This window comes from Aphelocoma coerulescens, chromosome 12, assembly GCF_041296385.1.
Source record: "Aphelocoma coerulescens isolate FSJ_1873_10779 chromosome 12, UR_Acoe_1.0, whole genome shotgun sequence".
NCBI lineage: Eukaryota > Metazoa > Chordata > Aves > Passeriformes > Corvidae > Aphelocoma > Aphelocoma coerulescens.
In genome coordinates this window covers 20864811-20885488 of record NC_091026.1, presented here as the reverse complement: position 1 = coordinate 20885488, position 20678 = coordinate 20864811, and the positions used below count along the sequence as shown (strand labels likewise).

Below are 20678 nucleotides of genomic sequence, written 5' to 3'. Positions count from 1 at the left end.
ATTAACCTCATCAGTATAATTGATCAAGTTGTCTGGAGAAAATGGGAGGCTAAATACCTTCCCGGGGATCCGTCAGAGCAGCCGAGCCGAGGTTGCTATGCCGAAGGTGCTGTGCTGCAAAGGGAATGAGTTTCCTCTTGCCTAAACTTCTCCCTTTTCCTGCCCCAGCTCACCCAGCCCGTGCCTGGCAGATTGACTCTGATTAATTGCTCGCTTAATTACCTTCTGGTGTGCTGTTGAACGTAACGTCCTTCAAAGGCATCAGAAGTCTCAGCAGTTGACAGCAGCTTTGGAGATATCAAACACAGACAGGAGGTTGGTACTGTGGGACTCCAACTTGGTTTTTGGGGTTGTTACAGATCTTTAAAAGTGCCTTTCAAGCGCTTTTCCCCCCTGCAATCAGCTGCCAGCTCCCCTAGGACTTTCTCCAGATCTGCTCCTTGTGCACAAGCCCCTCTGTGCTGGGTTTTTGGATGTCTGACGATGCCATGAAATAAATGTTAAGTCACAAGGGGGAAGGGGGAGGGAACAACTGAAAAAATATATTTATTGGAGTAAATAAAAAAAAGTTAACCAAAATCCTTTATTGATACATTCTTGGATAATACCACAGGATTGAGAGAATGGAAAGGGAGGGAGGAGGTTGCGGCAAAGATTGGTTTCACTAAATTGGCACATAAGCAGCAAGATTAACGAAATTACTTATTACAAACAGTATAAAACATACATGCTTCTGTAAGTCCTTATCACACTGGTCAATCATGGTGGGGCATCAACAAAGAAAAACCTCAAGACATGTAAAAGCCATATTCTTTCCTCCAAATATCATAAGAATCATTGAAATTATTGCAAAATAGTCATATACCTTAAAGAAAAGAACAAAATAGAACACAAATACAAATATCAAACATAAATTATTAACATGTACCATAAAATACATTACTGGCATGCATTCCAAAGATCAAGACCTCTACTAAAACTCAGCAAAAATCCTTCCTGCTTCCTCTGCAGCCCATCGGAGGTGTGAAGGGGGGGGGACAAACTTCGCCAGCACAGTTTTTGGTCTTTAAATTCTTTTTTGTTTGTTTGTTTGTTTAGTTAAAAAAAATAAGGTGTATGGATTGCAGTGATACAAGAGTAATAATACAAGTCATGTACACAGGTCTCAGATCCTCAGTTGTCGGTTGGTTTGAGAGGTGCCGAGAGCACAGGGCCTCAATGAAACCGTGCATCCAAAAAACAAACAGTGACCTCGGAACAACATGGATGGCAATATGCAAAAATCCTCACAAACTGTACAGAGAGTTCAAAAACTTGCCGTCTGGAAGTACATAGAAAGACAGAATTAGCCCCTTAGAGTCCAGAGCAGCCGAGTGCAGCCGGCCCGGGGAGCCGCTCCTGTGGCGCGGCCATGGCGGCCCCAAGGCCGGAGCGGCTCCGAGGCCGCGGCCAGGCCGGCGCCGTCCGGAGCCGGGAGCGATGGAGGAGATCCCAGGAGCAGCCTGGAGCACGGGGCTCCTCTCGCCTCCCGCGGCCCCGCCGTGCCCCGGTCCCCCCGGGAGGGACCCCCGTGTGGGGAGCTCAGCGAGGCGGGCGGGCTCCAGGCCCGGCCCGCGCCCCACGGCGGCTGGGCCTAGATCACCAGGTTGTTGTAGCTCACGTACTTCTTTTTTGCAGCAGGGCCTGCAAGAGAAGCGGACAGAGGTCAGAGCCTGCGGGCCGAGCCCTTCCGTGGGGCTGCTCCGGAGGCACCGGGAATGGGGACACGCAGGCGGCTCCTGGCCCCGAGCTCCTGCCCGCAGGACTCCGGGCAGGCGGCTCCCAGGCCAGCCCAAGCTCCAGCTCCAGCTCTGACTATCAACAAAATTAGCACAGATTGATTTTGTCAGGCTCCCGCAGTCTGGGTGACTGCATTGCTGAGGCACCACAACCAGATCCTATTAAGATTTCTTTTTTTATAAAAACAGTGACACTTCCTCCAACTTCTTAAATCTCCCGGGCTAAACTTGGCTTTTCTCATGGATAAAGTGATTCTTATTCAAGTTTTGTGACTTCTGAGAATTTTTCAATATGGGGATGAAGGTATCAGCTTTCCTAATTATGACCTTCAAATCCAATCTGTTTGCAAACAGAAGGAAATCGAACCAGTCAGAACTTTATGAGCGCCGCTGCACACGCCCATCAGGAAAAACTGAAAATATTTGCAGCTGAACACAGAGCAAAATGTTCTGCAGTACTTGGGCAACACTGACAGATCCAGGACACAGAATCATGGAATATCCTGAGCTAGAAGGGAGCCACAGGGATCATTGATCCAGCTCCTGGCCCTGCACAGACACCCCAACAATCCCACCCTGGGCATCCCTGGCAGCGCTGTCCAAACGCTCCTGGAGCTCTGGCAGCCTCGGGGCCGTGCCCATTCCCCGGGGAGCCTGGGCAGTGCTCCACAGAGACCAAAAATAAGAGCCTGGATTTACAGTTTGCTGAAGCACTGAAATCTAAATCCCACAGTCTCTGAGAGAATTTGGCATAACTTAAGCAGTTTGCTGAATATTTCCAGCCTGCTAAGCTGGGGCAGACTCCACTCACACTTTGGATGATGTTTTTAACGTGGTGTGTTTCATTTTGAAACTTTCTCAGGAAGATTTAAGAGACACTACAGAGGGAGAGGCAAGACCAACAATTGGATTTGTTCTGCAAATCTGCTTTTCAAACTTCATTGGGTTTGGGCATCCCAGGGCTCCTCTCAGTCCCTCTGCAGAATCAGACCCAGACAGGACATGGAGCTCTGCCCACCCCCAGAGCATCCCTCCCAGAGCTCTGTGTCCCCCAAGCATCCCCCGGATCTCTGCCAGCCCCTGAACATCCCCTGGATCTCTGCCAGCCCCGTGAGCATCCTCTTGCCTCAGAGACTACACACAGCTCCCTCTGCTCCCCACCCAGGCTGTGGTGTTCCCCTGGGGGTGTCCCCTGGCCAGCACTGTCACCAGTCAGAGATCACTGCTGGTTTTTCAGAAGCACTTGCTCTGCCCTCCCCAGTTCAGAGTACAGCCACAGAGTGCAGCCCAGTATCAATATTTCCCATGGTGTTCACTGTGTCACTGAAAGGATTTTAGTCCCAGGAATTTCCAAGATGGGCATGTAAGGACCCCGTGTGTAACTGCAGCCCTTTGCAGCATTATCCTGAAACCCTCATTCAGCTGTTTCCTCATGCCCCAGACAGGAGTCAGTGCTGTCTGTTCAATCAAGGGCTGATCCCACAAAGTGCTGATCATCTTCAGTTCCCATTAACTTCTCTTGGACACGAAGGTGTCCAGCATCTGCCAGGATAAAACTCATTATCCTTCAAGGCTACACTACAAATATCCAATGAACTGAGGAATGCTATTAACCGCTGAAGAAGGGTAAAATGAGCCTGGGAAAAAAAAAATGTCATCATGGAACAGGTTGCAAAGTAATTCCGTGTATTATTCTGTGATTTACTTCAGCTTTACCCATTACATGCTCCAATTTCAAAGAGCAGCAGCATTCCTATGACAGAGATTTAGATACTCCCACCGAGGGTTCAGATCATGTCACCCCTCCAGTGCCTCCCAGGTACCACTGGGGCTCTCAGCAAAACCAGTCATTTTGCTGATGAGTTTTCTCACCAGTTCAGCCCCAGTACTCCTTTCTCATTTCCAACAGGACAAGGACCCACTGGTGACGTATGGATTGAGCCAAGGAATGCTGGGGATAAGGTGTACCTGGATGGGCTCTGAGACAGTGACACAATCCTTGGCAAGGCTCTGCCTCACCAGGATAATGTAGTTGACAAAAGCATCATCCATAATTCAGATAAAATGATCAATAAAACCCTGTGGTTATTTTCTGAGAGGAAAGACAACCTTCCTTGTTTAAAGGCAGTTACACCAGGGGGGATCATGTCCCCTGATGGCTGCTGGTGCACTTCCCCACTCTGCTCCTGCACTAACTCCAGCATCTGCAGCCCAGCTTCTGTGCAACTTCCAGACACATTCCAGTCTTGGAGAGTTCAGGAGAGACACAGTCTACCTCGATAATGAATCTCTCCTGAGTCACAGCTCATCATTATCATTGGCAATTAGCACCAGGTATGGATTTGATTTTCCTCAAAGAAATTCATTTACATGAAAATGGGGGACGCTAATGAAACATCAGCGTTACCAGGCTTCGCCATGCTTTAATCCACGAGACACGAGCATTCCCTGCTCTTTACACGGGAAGCAGATACAGATCTCACACTCTCTGCTGCTGTTCTGCTAAAGGGTGACGGCTCCCCGACAGTGAACACAGATTGGCCTCTTGCAAACCACATATACATGTTAATTAATATACATCATGTTAATTACTATACATATAATTATGTCAGCCTCAGCTGGCCACTGATTTAGATGTGCTGGCAGCGAGCCAAGAGCAGCATCTGCAGTGCCGGGCCATTGTCTGTGCCCAGGGAGACACGGACCTGCTGCATCTGCGCCCCTTCCTCAGCTCCGGGTGAAGGACCACGCCAAGGGGCCGAGGGAGGAACGGGCTCTCAGTTGGTTTTGGGTACCAAATTCGGTGTGGGAAGGAAGCATCCCGGCCCCAGCCCGCCTGTTTGCAAGTAAAGGTGCTCCGGAGGCATCTGCACCGTGTAACTTGCTCAGAAAAAAAGGGGACCTTTCAAAAGAGCCTTAAGCACCTTAAAAAGAGGTTTCCTATCGCAGTGAGAGACAAGCGTCCTTTTCTGCTCATTTCCCGCTAATTAGTGGTGAAGAGTGACAATGCCAACAGGAAAAGAGTACGAGGGACACCTGAGGAATACAGACTGTTCACACAGGCAGGACCTCTGCACGGTCTCCAGTGCAGTCCAGGCACAATAATTCATTCCTTTCCAGCAGTGGGGGGCAGTGAGAGCCTAAACCCATCCCCTTCCAGAAGTGAGCAACAGGATGGGAAACAGCTGCACCTCTGTGCCAACAACACATTAAAAACAAATACACAGAAGCAAAAATCCTCTTTGGATTTATAAGTTTCATCACTTGACTGGTTTTCATTATCTTGAGCACAGGTCACAAAGAAAGGAGCTCCCACAGCACCCCAGAGCAAGGCAGAGCTGTCAATACTGACTCAGAGCGAGATGTAATCACTTGCACTTCAATTTTATGCACATTTGTAACCTCTTCCATGCTTAAAGAGAAAAGATTTACAGTGCAAGAAATGAATTTTATTGCAGCCCCCAGGCATCTCAAGCTATCAAATGTATGAAACATCATCTCAGCATTCCCAGCTCCGAGCAGGGATGGACATGGGGATGGCTCCGAGCCTGCAACCCCTGCTCTGATTCCCTCTGCAGTCACTGTGGCAGATAATTCTTAGCTCCTCTCTTTCATTTCTTTAATTCTGGCTTAGCAACCCCTATCATTTGTGCCAGGCAGAGCAGAGGCTGATTATTAAATCCTACTTCTAGTCCATCTAAAATCAAAATGGAGCTTTGTGGCTTCTCCTCCATCTCTGCCAGAAAGACAGAGCTATCCCCATGCTCTGCTGCCCTTAAATTGGGGAATTTAGATGAGAGTGAGATGAAAGCAACAGGCCTAAATGATTCTACATGCTTGCCCAAACCCCAACAAATGGAATGAAGCTTGCAGAAAATAATTTTAAATTTGGTATCTAAATGTAAATGGATTGTTCTTTCACATTTTGACATCTCTCTGTTGTGCTACCACAGTGTTCTGGCACCTTATCAGGTCTCTCAGTGCCTGCATTGTACAAAGCCACTTCACTGCCCACGCTGGTGGGTGCCTCCAGCCTGGACCCCGTGGCTTTGATGCAGATGAGCAATGGAACATCCTCTTTTAATAACAGAATGTGAATATATGAAGTAACAAATATAACATTAGGAAAAGTGTGTTCCTCCCTAATTGCTTTGCAGCCTTCTCTCCTCATAAATTATATCATCTTCAGCTGTCACTCTTGGTGCAGCAGCACAGCCAGAGCCCAGGCACTGGGGACAGCTGGGAATAGCAGCGGCATTCTGGGTGTGGGAGATGCCTCAGCAGATCCCAGACAGCACCAGGGAAGGGCAGGGTGCTAAAAACATTTCTGCTCTTTCCTGATTTCAGATTTTCTAGGACACAACTGGTCAGGTGGCAGCTGGTGATGAGCTGGACAGGCTCTGGATGTGCCAGCCACAGGACACGCTCAGGTGACACAGTGCTCAGGTGACACCATCATAGAATCACTGAACTTGGAAAAGTCCTCCAACATCATCGAGTCTACCCCTTCCCCCAGCCCTGCCAAGGCCACCACTGCCCCATGTCCCCAGGTGCCACATCCACACGGCTTTTAAATCCTTCCAGGGATGGGGACTCCACCCCTGCCCTGGGCAGCTGTGCCAGGGCTGGACAGCCCTTGCCACGGAGAAATTTTCTCTAAGATCCAACCTAAAGCTTCCCTCGTGCAAGTCAAGGCTGTTTCCTCTTGTCCTGTGACAAACTGTCTCTGGCCATCTCTACATCCCTTCTGATGGACACGGCCCTTTAGGTTCTCCAGCAGGATAACTGGATGGATTGTCCTTAGGAATCACTGAAAATCCCAAAGGTGGCTGACACCTCAGGTGGGCCCATGTGGGCACATTTTGACCTGGCATAGGCACATAATACACATAATGCACATAATAAATACACACAACACAGCGCTTGCTGTTGGAAATCCACTGAGCTGCCACAAAAATGTCAAATGCTGCAAAAGATGAAACCAAAGCAGCCTCCCCCACATGTGCCCAGACACTGATTTGAGGGGACAAGACCAGGTTTTCTGTCGACTCAGCTCAGCTGATGTGAGCAGGGTGCCAGGAGGAGATGTCCAGCCAGGCTGTCCAGTCCCACCCCAACACCACTCCGGTGCCTCTGCTCCCCATCTGCAGAGCACTGGTAACATCTGTGAGCTCCTGCTCCAGAGGGGCCCAGGAGGTGACACCAGCACCCAGAGCTCACCAGTGAGTGATGAATGTCAGGAGAGCACCAGAACAGAGAGCCAGAGCATCCTGCTCTGTACACCCTGGATAGCCTGGACACGCCTGGCTCACCTCAGGGAGCTCAGAATGCAATTAAATAATGAAACTGTTACTTCAGCTCATTAGAATAATGATGTTTATGCATATGCATGCAAATACTGTGCTCAGAGCAGGGCTGGGCAGATGCTGCAGGTGTATTTCCATCCAAAGAGCCCTCTCCTCTCTGTCACTTCACACAGCTTCCACTCCTAAATTCCTCATATTCTATCCGGGGCTCCATTTTACCTTCAGAGCTCCCTTGCTATTATTATCCCTTTTAGACACGGCTGTTTCCCCTGCCTGTCACACGGCCCCTGGGCACACCCAGCCTGCAGAGCACAGCAAGTGAGTGGCAGCACCCTCGAAGTGAGCCCTGAACTCAGGGGACTGCCAGAACCCGGCACAGAGCAGCACCGGGCCAAGGAACAATTACAAATATTCAATACCCCGGGTTCCTTTAATGAGCACTGCTTTGAAGTTCCCAGAAGGATTTAATGGGAAGGAAGAGTCCGACCTCAGCAGTTCCCCAGGGCATGTGGGGGTTTGAAGCCAATTTTTCTTTCAAAAGTCTGTTTTAGCTTTAAAAGCTTTCAAGCAGTAGCAGCTATCGGGGTGTGTGTTTTTAATTCCTCAGGTTTGGTTTTGATGCTCTTTCTGTGAGAACTGGGAATGTATCCGAGAGGAAGAGTAATAAAAGCAGTTCTTGGATAAGATAATGGCATAATAATAGCATCAATTCAGGTCAAAGTGGCAATGATCTGACCCTCTTAGAGCTTAAGACAGCGTGGGAGGGTTTGAGTACATAGAGTAAGTGTTTGGTTTGGTGTCCTGCAAATGTGTTGGACTGAGCCCAAGCTGCTGGTGAACTTCTCTCTCCAGAGAAGGAACCCCGAGCTGAGACAACACAGGGACAGCAATTCTATCAGACACACGCCTGCACTGCAGCACAGAGCCAGACAACTCTGACTTTGTTTCCAGTAGATTAATTCCCATTCATTCTGGTGAAGCAGCCTTTCCCCCAGTGAATCCCAGAAAGGATGTAATCATCATCTCCGTCACCCCAGAAGCCACAGAATGATGTCAAGGTTATTCTGTGCAGTCCCTGTGCATGGGGCACCTCTTTGGAAAGAGGGAAGAAGAAGGAATGGACTGTTGGGAAGCTGGGCATGTTTTCCTCTTGTGTACAGATAAATAATGGACATGGGCTCACACACAGAGCTCTGGCAGGGGGAACAGAGAGAGCTGCTGTGCTGGAAAGCTTTTTCTCATGGCACAGGGTAACCATTATACTTCCCTAACACTGCTCCATGGACAGCAAATTTAAGCTGTCTACAAAGACAAGTAAGAAAAAATCCTATGGAACACAGCACAAAACATGCACTTCCTATTTTCAGGAGAGAGCAATGGTGAACTGCCAGTTAACTCCAGCTCTCCAGCCTGGAGAGGGATTGCAACCCACTGAAATCCCACTGAACTCCTGCTCGAGACAAGGGCAAAGCACCTCGGGATTTCAGCTCTGCCAGCCCTGAAAATTTACAGAAAACCATAAAACAGAAAGTTAATGACTTCTTATGATGCTTCTATAACAATTTCCCTCGTGGATACAGGGAGCACTTTGGGTTTGTCATGGTTTTCCAGCACTGGGCAGTAAGCTCAGACCCTGGGGGCAGCTGCCCTTCCCGGGCAAAACACATCCCTGAGGAATGTTAGCAAACTCCAATGGCCTCTAGCAGGAGACATCCCCGTGGCAAGGGCAAAAGCCAGTACTGGAGGCAATCTGCTCCTTCGAAACATAGACGTGTACCTGTATGAATTGCCACGAGCTGTAACCAGGGATGGGGGACATGCTGGGATATCCCTAAAAGCTGGGCTATGAGAGTGCTCCCTGGCGAGAGGTGGCACTCAGCCCATGTGCTCCATTTCCAGAGGCCAGTGACAGCTCTGTGCACACAAACACTGCACATCATTTATCTCCTGCCTCCGAGCTGCTCTCGCTGATACCTCTGTCAGCCTCAATAAGCTCCTCCTGATAAGCTGCAGAGATGATCCAAAGTGCCTCTGGTGACAGACTCTGCTCCCAGCTCCCCAGGGCTGGGCTGAGGGATCAGCTCCACCAGCCACCCCTCGGCTTTGAGGAGTTATTGGAGTGGGACCTCCAAAGACCAATCCAGAGATGAACCTCCCCAGCTGAACCACCAAAATAAATGGGACTTTCAGTCACAGAACAGAGCCAGGCTGTTTGCAGCCTGAAAGATCATCAGGGTTTTGCCAGAAAGAGAACTGTGGGATTGAGATTTTGAGTCAGGAAATAAGACTGTAATAGGGAAGGATTAGTTGTACCCTTCCATATAAAAGCTAAAGGCTAAAAGTATGGCACTGCTGAAGAACATCAATCTCAAGCACGTTTGGCTGCATCCTTTTCCTATCTCCATCTCCTCCTTGTCTGCTTTGCAGATAAAAACTTCTGCATCAGGTGAAGCTTGAGAGTATCTGCCCCACCAGGATCAGAGGATGCTCAGCAGGAAGGCTTATCAACACCTCCAGCAGTGAAGGACTGCAGAGGGGCACAGGCAGAGCTGTGTTTGTGCTCTGGCAGTGGGACATGGTCAGCGAGTGGGGGACAGAAGTCCTGCTCTGAGTGGAGGAGGACGTGAGGATGGAAACAGTTCCCAGGGGACAAGGGAGTCACTGTACAACCCTCACACCCATCCATCCCCAGAGCGTCGCCTGCACCAGCTTCACGTGGAGCTGGAGAAGTGCACAGGATCTTAGGAAATGTGTTTCCAAATGTTTATGAGATTATGGCAGGGAAGAAACAAACCCAACTCATATTCCTTAATTGGAGCCGGCGGTACAGAAAACCTGCTAATTCCAACTCCATTTCTACTGCTTCTGTGTGAATGCCATGGACTGGAAAGATAACAAATGGGGGCAAATTATTTTCACCTGCTTAAAACAAAGTAATTAACAGCACTTTGGTTATCTTACCTGGAAAGCCAGGCTCTGCAGAGAGCTGTTAGAGCCAAGTGTGAAAACAGTTTGCATGAAACATAATTAAAATTATGACCTGAGTGATGGCTTCAACATCCCCAAGGAGGCCTGGAGTCAGAGCTGTTGGAAAACAATTCACCTCTGCCTCCTGACTGCGTTGCTGAACTGGTTCCAGAATGTCCCCAGTGCCTTGTCCCCAGTCCCTGGGCCCGGCCGGGGCTCCATGGCTGCCCTGCCCTCCCAGCCCTGCTGTGACCTGTTCCAGCACATCTCTCCAGCCTTTATTTCTCCTGCCTTCCTGGGAGGTGTTGCAGGCCTCACGGGGAAGAATTCCTTATCAATATCCCACCTAACCTATTAGGAAGCTATTCCCCATTCCCCTTGTCCTGTCCCTCCAGCCCCTGGAAATATTCTCTCTCCACCTTTCTTGTCAGCCCCTTCAGGCACCAGGAGGCCACAGTTATGTCACCCTGAAGCTTCTCTTCAGCACTCCCAATTCTCCCAGCCTTTCCATGGTTACACAGCAATCACACAAGCAGTATTTTCTTACTCACACCCAGGAACTCCTCTCCCTTCCTGCCAGCTGGCTTGCTCCAAATCCTTGGCAAAGACTTGCAAGGAACAAACATCTTAACAGGAAAATCAAGCATGTTCATGAGGTGCAAAGAGACTCAATTCACTGGAAAATGTATTCCTGGTGTACAACTCTGTTACACAGTGTCTGACAAAATTACACTCTGAGCTGCGCTGTTAAACAGCCCAATTTTGCCGCAATCAACATTTAATTTTTTAGCAGAAAGTCTTGATTTCAAATAGCCTGGAAATGTTTAACAGCTGATATTAATAAGACCCCAGATTTATTGCAGGGCTCTTTATCCCAGGGACATGATAAGCATCGTGACAAGTGGTGTGACTATGGCAACTCTTATCTTTTTTATTTCTTTTTCCCCTGAACAGCAAGAACAGGCACCTCACTGGATGCAGTGCCAGACTGCTCCCAGGTGAGAGCCAGAGCTCTGGGTTACTGAGGGGAAACTCAGCCAAACCTCAGATCCCAGCACTGGGCTGCCTTTCTTGCCTCTTATGTGTCTCCACGGTGTGTTTCATGGGCATTTACATGTATTTGACCTAATTGCCTTCCTTGTTTTTTCATTTTTCTCTATGGCTAGAAAGCAACCCCCTGCCTTTGCTCCCTGCTGTCAGACGGAGTCCAAGCCAAACAATCTCAGCCTGAAGCCGAAACACCTCTTTTCAAGACCAAAAGGATGCTCTCCTCTAATGAATCCCATACTGCACTGGGAGACCCCACATTTCCTTCCCTGAAGGCAGTAAAGAGAAACGAACCCCCTTGATGTTTTCCAGAGGCCCTGGGTGTGACAGCAGTGCCTGTCTGAGAGGAGCACCCAGAAAGCCCAATTTCTGATGGGCCATTGCTTTGATTTGCTGCTGCTTCCTGGGCCTCAAAAGCCAAACAAACCCAGGTCCCTGCACAAATATATTCTCTGTTTGCTCTCTGTGACAACACAGACCAACATCTCCCTCATTTCCAATGTGATTTCCTGCCAGTGACAGAGCAGAGCTGTGCTCCCACCCTCCCCAGCCCAGCAGCACCTCATTTCCCATTGCTGCTGGGATTTTCTATGGTTTGTTTCCCACAAGGTGACAAAATACATCAAGGTTTGGACAGCGTCACCAAAGACACGCAATGAGGCAGGAACGGAGATTTTTTTGATGTTCTTACAAAATCTGAGCAGTTTTCTCCATGCTTGCAATCATGTCCACCAAAAACTGCCTGGATTCGTGTCTTTGAGAAATTAATTTTGCTGCAATATTGCTTGGGTTTTGTTCTCCTGGCCTTTTCACTCCATCATTATTACAATTTCCTTTTTGAACTCACTTGCCAAATTTTCAATAGATTTGTGAACAAAAAGGGCCCTTCCAGCCCCCGGTTCTGCTGCTGCTGGGAACTCTGCAGCTGTGAGCTGTTCCCTAAAGACTGAATTCCAGCGATTTCAGGGACTTCAGGGGAATGAAGGGGAGGATGTGAAGTTTGATTTCCTACAGCTCCTTCCCTGAGTCACGTCCCCAACAGGGAGAAGGATGTGAGTGAGTGCTGTAAGAGCCCCCAGCAGGGAGCTGAGAACAGCATGGGGTGAGCACTGATATTTGCCCTGCCTGGGAGAAAGGGAGCCATTACAAATATATGGAAGATAAGAGAGCCAAAAGCCGTGTCTTTTCCCTGATACTACAATTTATGAATTTGACAGAATCTCCCGGAGAGGATGTAAGGAGTGATAAATTAGTCAAAGGGAGAACTCAGAGCTACTGAGAGTTTGTTTAGCAAAAAAGTGAGAGGGACTGGTCCATGAGGTGTAACTGTATCTGCTCACTCCTCGTCCAAATTTCCCAGGAAAAAAGATCACATAAAAAGACTGAAAAAATGTAATGAACGATCAATACTTACACACTAATTAATCCTAATTTGTGCTCACAGACACCCATCTACTACCCAGCTTTTAATAGCCAAGGCACTTCTAGCTGTGTGTTTTTATTCACACATCAAACTCGAAGGTGATGGTTTAAGTGCCCTCAGAATTTCAATTTTTAAAAAAGGAAAGAGTCTGACACTTCCCTGCATATTTACAAGTCTTGTATTGTGTAAGTCATGGAAGGTGTGAGACAGTCTGCAAATAATTAATATGGGAGCAGAGAATTATATGAATGTACCATCAAAAGTAATTACTTTTAGATGTAAAAAAGAAAGTAACACAATCCCCAAGCGTTCAGACAGGAGGGAAGGTTCTCTCCAAGGGCTGGAGCCCCTCTGCTCTGGAGCCAGGCTGGGAGAGCTGGGGGTGCTCATCTGGAGAGGAGAAGGCTCCAGGGCCTAAAGGGGCTCCAGGAGAGCTGGAGAGGGACTGGGGACAAAGGCTGGAAGGACAGGACTCAGGGAATGGCTTCCCACTGCCAGAGGGCGGGGCTGGATGGGATATTGGGAAGGAATTTCTGGCTGGGAGGGTTGGCAGGCCCTGGCACAGGGTGCCCAGAGAAGCTGTGGCTGCCCTTGGATCCCTGGAAGTGTCCAGGGCCAGGATACACCACTGTGCAATACTTTTAAAATAAACACATCACCATTAGAAGGAATTTGGGATGTTTAGTTTTCCAGTCAGCCATTCCAGAATCAAAACAGATGCAGTGAAGAGCTATCAAAGTCTTTCCATTATCATTCTCATTTCTTAGCAGCCTCCACTGAACAGAAAATCCCTCAAGTGAGGTTAAACACAGAGTATTTTCTCAGGATGGAACTGGCCAGATTTAAAACAAAAATGACACTTCAATCTAGCAAATAATTATTCCTTAGCACACACTGGAGGCGTGATGAGCTACAGAGCATCTCACAACTCAGACCCAGAGCCTTCAAAGAGCTGCCTGTCCCCAGGGCCACCGGGCTGCTCATGGCCTGGGGCACCCTGGGCTCCCAGGGCTGTGAGCAGGAGGAGAACAGGCACGGAAAATCCTTGGCATTAGGTGGTACCTGAACTATTTCCCTCTTCCAACACCAGCCCCAGATCAGTTTGAAACCATGTCATGACTCTTATCACAACAGCTTCATTACAGAGTAATTATGTAATTGCATTTATATTCCAGGGAAGCTGTGCCCAAAGCAGGCAGTGACTCCACACGTGGTGCTGCACATGCTGCAGACTGTGCCAGCCCCTGGCAATCACCTGGAGTTCCCCTGCATGCAGATCGAGCCAGGAGTGCCTCATGGAGCCACCCAGCCCCTCTGGGAGCAGCACCCTGTGCCCAGCCAGGGAGGGAGCTCCTGCCTCGGGCTGGCTCCCAATGCCACTGGAATCAGCACTCCGGGGTGTCCATGTCCAGCCAGCCTCCCCAAACCCTGCAGACAGCCACTGGCCCATCCAAATCCATCCAGGAAGCACTGGACATGCACTCCCTGCCCAAAGCAGCGCCCCAGGCCAGCTTTGGGACACCCAACACAAATTGCAGAGGAATGCAGAGGCCAAGCCAAGGCCAGGACAGGGAGCTGCTCCTCCGAGTGCCCTCAGCCCTGGCAGCCACAGCCCAGCCCAGGTGGGGAGGTGCAAAGTGCTGCAGACCTTCCTGCAGTGCCAGCTGTGACCCTGCAGCTCTGCAGAAGCCTCAGATGTTTCTTTGCCTTGCTCTCTGATGGACAATTTCTTCCCTGACACAGCTACCACAAAGAGTTTTTCAAGCCTTGTATTTTCATCAGCCTCAGGAGCAGAGAAGTCCCATTTGTCACTCGCAGGAAACAATTTAAAGCATTACAAACACATTTCTCTGTGCATCACAAGCAGAAATTGATACAGTCAAGTCGGGGCTCAGCTCTGTGTTCATTCCTACTACAAACACCTTACCAGCAAAACAAGTGTCAATTTACAGCTGGGCTGATGTTTTCCTGCTATCCCTGCTTTGTTTTTAATAAACTGCATTGTTTCATGCTGCTTTTTGTTTTGTATTCCTGGGAGAACAAATCAAAACAGCAACCAGGGCTCCAGCAGCCAGCCCAGATGGAGCAGGAACGCTGGGGCAGAGATGGAAAACAACCTGGAGCAGAGGAGCACTGGCAGGACCAGGAAAAGCCCATCCCTGGCTGTAGCATTTTCACAGCTTTTCTGGACCAAATTTTAAAATCTGCTTAAAGAATCTGAGTGGCCATTTGCTTTTTATAGGACTTAGATGACATTTGTGTGCCTTTGCAGACAGCAATTCCTTGTATTATTTCCATTATTACACAGAAAAAAAATATTCCAGAGTCGGTGTGAGCTCCCAATTATTTTAAATATTTTGCGGCATTAAAAAAAAAAGTTAGTTTTATTAACAGAAATATTTCTCCTAAGATTTAAGTGTCTTCCATCTCTCTCTTTCTCATTTCCTTCCTTTAAAAATTTCATCTTCACACAGCTGCCCTTTCCTCTCTCCTTTTTCATTTGCAGTAATACTTTGAGTGGCCCCTTCTCCTCGCCTGCTTTGTTCCATTTCCCTGCAGCCCAGCCCTTCCCGCCTCCAGCTCTTGGGTGCTCCGGGTCATCCCGGGGTTCATGGAGAGCTTCACGCCTTCAATCGGCCTTTCTGCCTGAGCTGGGAGTTGGCATAATGGCCCTGATTCAAATACAATAAAAACCAATTTGAGCACTCAGCGAGGACTGAACTGATGCTGGAGCTGGGGCAATTTACACCAGCCAGAGATATCGGTAATTTTTTTCCCCGTGACTCAGAGACTCAATTCAAGCAACATTCCTACCTTTGCTGATAGAAGTTCTCGCCTATTAAGGACCAGCTAAACATTCTGAAGGCTGAATACAGTGATTTTTCCAGCCCTCAGTGCACAGCACCACAGGAACCAGGTCAGGTACAACCTTTTGTACCTGGGCAAAGTCCCCTGAGCACACACGGAATTGTGAGAAATACTTATTAATGGTTGGTAATCACTTCTCTCCGGTATCAAAGGCTTCCTCCCTCTCATTGCCCTAGGAAAGCAGGAATTCCTGGCCGATGCAGTCACGAATACCAAAGGAGCTCACCCATCACCAGATCACCACGAGGCAGCCACGACACCCAGGAAAAGCCAGCCCACAAAATTGTTCACTCGTGGTTCCACGGAGTCAGTGGGCACTGGGCTGCCCATGGGGAGAAGAAGCGTTTCCAAACATTTTGGAGCCATTTATAGTTTTGGAATAGGGAGGGTTGATCACATTTTGGCAAACGTTATCTCTTTGCTGCCAGGCAAACCTCTGGGTGGAGATGCTGGGGATGACTCAGAAAACACTTTGTTAGTTGTCGGATGTGGTGGCCAGAATTAACTTTTGATCATTTGTTTGTTCTTTTTTAAGCAAATATCTCCATCCTCAAAGGCTTTATCGGGATCCACCTCCAGTGGTGGGAAGCAGGAGAGCCCTCAGAGCTGGTGCTCGGGGATTCCAGCACAGGCACTGGAACCACCCACGTCAGGGGTCTCCCCTTTCCCAGGCAAACCCTCCCATGGCAGCCTTTGGCAATGGGTTTGCGACCAATTTTTAAGTTAGATATTTGTTTTAGCACAGCTGCACTAATGAACATTCCTCATATAGTTATGTATATAATAGTAAGGCATAATAATCATCGTCATCATAATCATAATTTGAGAATAAAATAATAAAAGCTCGATTTTCCTTACCTTTTTGGAAAGCAGGCAAAAGCTACACAGTAGGTGGAAGAGTGTACCAAGTAACAGACTTTTGAACACTCTTTCTTACTGGTGGTATGGAGTCTACAGGGAAAGTAAATACATTGTATGTAGGATAGGTCTGGGCACCAGAACACTCACAGCCTGCCCTGCCCTGAGGCCCTGCCGTTCATCTGACTCAGAGTGAGGCACTGCAAAGCGGAGAGGCACCAGCACAGGAAATCAGCTCTGGTCAGCACCAAATGAACCAGATCCCAGAGCTCAGGTACCTCCAACCACGGGAGCAGCAGCTCACAGAAGAGCAGGGCTGGCTGAGCAGACTTTTCCTTCCTCTCCCCTGAACCAACACGGGGATATTTTGGCTGTAGTTTCAGACCCCCCCATCCCTGCTCAGCCACAGAGTCACTCAGGTTCCTTGGCATCATCAACAGCCATTTTAGTGCTTTCCTCAGGAAGGTGGAAGAGGCCCCATGAGCTCAGTGACGTTGGGGGAGAAGAGGGATGGACACACAGACACAGCACAGGAGGATGAGGAGGGATGGACACACAGACACAGCACGGGAGGATGAGGAGGGATGGACACACAGACAGCACGGGAGGATGAGGAGGGATGGACACAGACCTAGCACAGGAGGATGAGGAGGGATGGACACACAGACATAGCACAGGAGGATGAGGAGGGATGGACACACAGACATAGCACAGGAGGACGAGGAGGGATGGACACACAGACACAGCACGGGAGGATGAGGAGGGATGGACACAGACACAGCGTGGGAGGATGAGGAGGGATGGACACACAGACACAGCACAGGAGGATGAGGAGGGATGGACACAAAGACACAGCATGGGAGGATGAGGAGGGATGGACACACAGAGCACAGGAGGATGAGGAGGGATGGACACAGAGCACAGGAGGATGAGAAGGGATGGACACACAGACACAGCACAGGAGGATGAGGAGGGATGGACACAAAGACACAGCATGGGAGGATGAGGAGGGATGGACACACAGAGCACAGGAGGATGAGGAGGGATGGACACACAGAGCACAGGAGGATGAGGAGGGATGGACACAGACACAGCACAGGAGGATGAGGAGGGATGGACACACAGACATAGCACAGGAGGATGAGGAGGGATGGACACACAGACACAGCACGGGAGGATGAGGAGAGATGGACACACAGACACAGCACAGGAGGATGAGGAGGGATGGACACAGAGCACAGGAGGATGAGGAGGGATGGACACACAGACACAGCACGGGAGGATGAGGAGGGATGGACACACAGACACAGCACGGGAGGATGAGGAGGGATAGACACAGCACAGGAGGATGAGGAGGGATGGACACACAGCACAGGAGGATGAGGAGGGATGGACACAGACACAGCGTGGGAGGATGAGGAGGGATGGACACACAGACACAGCACAGGAGGATGAGGAGGGATGGACACACAGAGCACAGGAGGATGAGGAGGGATGGACACAGAGCACAGGAGGATGAGGAGGGATGGACACAGACACAGCACAGGAGGATGAGGAGGGATGGACACAAAGACACAGCATGGGAGGATGAGGAGGGATGGACACACAGAGCACAGGAGGATGAGGAGGGATGGACACACAGAGCACAGGAGGATGAGGAGGGATGGACACAGACACAGCACAGGAGGATGAGGAGGGATGGACACACAGACATAGCACAGGAGGATGAGGAGGGATGGACACACAGACACAGCACGGGAGGATGAGGAGAGATGGACACACAGACACAGCACAGGAGGATGAGGAGGGATGGACACAGAGCACAGGAGGATGAGGAGGGATGGACACACAGACACAGCACGGGAGGATGAGGAGGGATGGACACACAGACACAGCACAGGAGGATGAGGAGGGATGGACACACAGACACAGCACGGGAGGATGAGGAGGGATGGACACACAGACACAGCACGGGAGCAGTTGCAGTCTGAGGCAGGAGATGTTTGTGATCCACCACCCAGATCCCCGTGGAACCACGCAGTCAGTGCCCACTCTCGTGGCTGGAGGGAAGTGAGGATGGACACGCGGTGCCCTGGCTGCTGTTGGCACAGAGAGGGGCTGGCAGCACACAGGAAAGCACCACAGGGAGCACAGGGAACACGGACACAGTGCCTGGGGTGTTCTCTAGGAAAACTCAAGCAGCTGCCAGGGAAGTTCCACTTCCTTGCTAAAAGAGGAAGTGACCAAGGCCAGGTTGGATGGGGCTTGGAGCAACCTGGGCTAGTGGAAGGTCAAAGGTCCCTCCCAGCCCAACCATTCTGTGGCTCCATGAAAGCAAACACTGAAAGCATCCAGCCCTCAGGAGGCATCACCTCCTCATCACCACACAACCACACTGCTGATTGCCTGATTTCCTGTCACTCTGCTGGGTAGAGCCAAGAATTAAAACAAGCTGCTTGGGAAAAGGAGTAATTACATGTAAATCTCAAGATAAGTTAAGTATGGGTTGGAGGTTCCAACATTCCTCTCCCAATCTGACACTGCTCTTGCAGCAGAACCTCGAGCAGCCAGCCCAGCAGGGCACTCACTGCCTGCTTCACCTCAGGCTCCATGAGAAACATCTTCCCAGCCAGTGTGAAATTCACCCAAAGACACACAAGAGCACAACAAACTGATCCCAGGGATGGGAGCTGCTGTGCACCAAATCCTGCTGATCCCAACCGTGCACTAGCAGGGAAAGCCGTGCAGTGACAGCAGGCACATGCCAGATGGCAAACAGGAGTGATTAAGAGAGTTTTCCTAAATAGAATGGAAAGCTTGGCCTTAATATATCCCATTCAGCATGAAAGCCCTCCCACGGTGTGGCTGGGGAGCTCAGCTCGTGAAACTTCTGATTTCCCAGAGATCCCAAGGAAATGTGTAACACAGTGAGTCCCTGCTCCCCTGAGGGGTGGGAGATGAGGTCACTGCATTTCAAGTGATTCTCCTCTCATGTTAATCAGTGTCCTCTTTTAGACTCACCCCAAAGCCCCAGTGTCTGAGCCCAGCTCTCCCAAGTGCTCTGCACATTTTCTTCGGAGCCTAAATTCCAGCAGATTGCCCCAGAGCTGTGTGCAGTGGCTCCACAGCATGAGGATCACCTGCTCCTGGGAAGCTGCTCACAGAGTTCACAGACTTCCAGCCTGACATGCACCTCCTCAGTTCATTACCACAGAATGGTTTGGGTGGGAAGGAATTCAAGCCCATCCAGTGCCACCCCTGCCATGGGCAGGGACACCTCCCACTGTCCCAGGCTGCTCCAAGCCCCAATGTCCAACCTGGCCTTGGGCACTGCCAGGGATCCAGGGGCAGCCCCAGCTGCTCTGTTCTTTTAAAGGTCTACTAAAGCATGGAGATTCTTTCAAGGCTATTTCTCTGTAAAAGCACCCACATTCTGCTTTTGGTTTGACTGTGGCCTGTGAGTAGGACAGGCCATAAATCTGGCCTCAGTCCCCACACTTCCAGTGTTTGGAGGTACATGGATCCCGTGCTGGTGCTCCCTGGGTCTCGGGAGATATGAAACACTCATGGCTTTCCAACAGAAATGGCAACTCCAGCATCCAGAAGCTGAGCAAGCAACAGCAGCAGCCCTGTGAGACACAGTAGAAAATCAAACTGGAAACCCCAACTGTACTTGCACACCCTGAGAGCTGAGCCAGGCCAGCACCTGAATTCGCTCTGTGCTGTGCTGATTTTGATCCTCCCCAGGAATTTTCCCTGCTCCTGCCTCCCTGAGCTCCAGAGGAGCCTGGCATGGATCCAACAACCAAACCCTGTGCCCTGGTCAGTGCCCTGGGGGGACTCTGACCCAGGCAGGGCACCCCCTGCCCCACAGCCAGAGGCCACCAGGGCGCATCCGAGGGGGGAAAAGCCAATCTTGCAAAGAAATACTGAAAATATTCTTTGGTTTTCTTCTGAAAGAAGATATTTGAAATTTTTAAAAAATTGTTCCAAGATGCATCCAGGGTGATTTGTAATTCACATTTCCTATTTTCTGATTGGTAAAACTCTGGAAAATTCCCTATTCACAATATAAAATATTTTTTAAGTGAAATTGCTATAAAAACTTCAAACCCATTTTTATATATGGACACCATACTCAAAATTTTACTGAAAACTATGTTTGAGGACTTTTGCTTGGATGTTGAGACTTTTTTTTAAGCTCACTAGTACAATTTTCATTTTTTTCCACCTAAAAATGGAACTGTAAACAACTTCTATTCAACAGAGTATTCAAACTTTAAAAAAAGAAACTCAGTTCAGGTGTTCAAGGAATTACTTTTATACACATTCATGAACGCTGCCTTATCAGGGGGTTGATCAATAACCTAATCAATGCTATAGGACAGTAACTGCAGCACTTACACTGGGACTAATGTACCCAAAACCTTT

At 49.4% G+C, this 20678-nt stretch overlaps 1 protein-coding gene across 2 annotated transcripts in view; it reads right to left on the bottom strand.

Annotated features, from left to right (window-relative positions):
- Positions 1–554: 554 nt before the first annotated feature.
- Positions 555–20678, bottom strand: part of GRM7 (glutamate metabotropic receptor 7) — a 209114-nt gene continuing 188990 nt past the window's right edge. For both annotated transcript variants that reach the window (XM_069027635.1, XM_069027636.1), the window contains one exon: positions 555–1683. In XM_069027635.1, coding sequence (XP_068883736.1) covers positions 1634–1683 — 50 coding nt within the window. In that variant the 3' untranslated portion in view covers positions 555–1633. The remainder of the gene's footprint in view (positions 1684–20678) is intronic.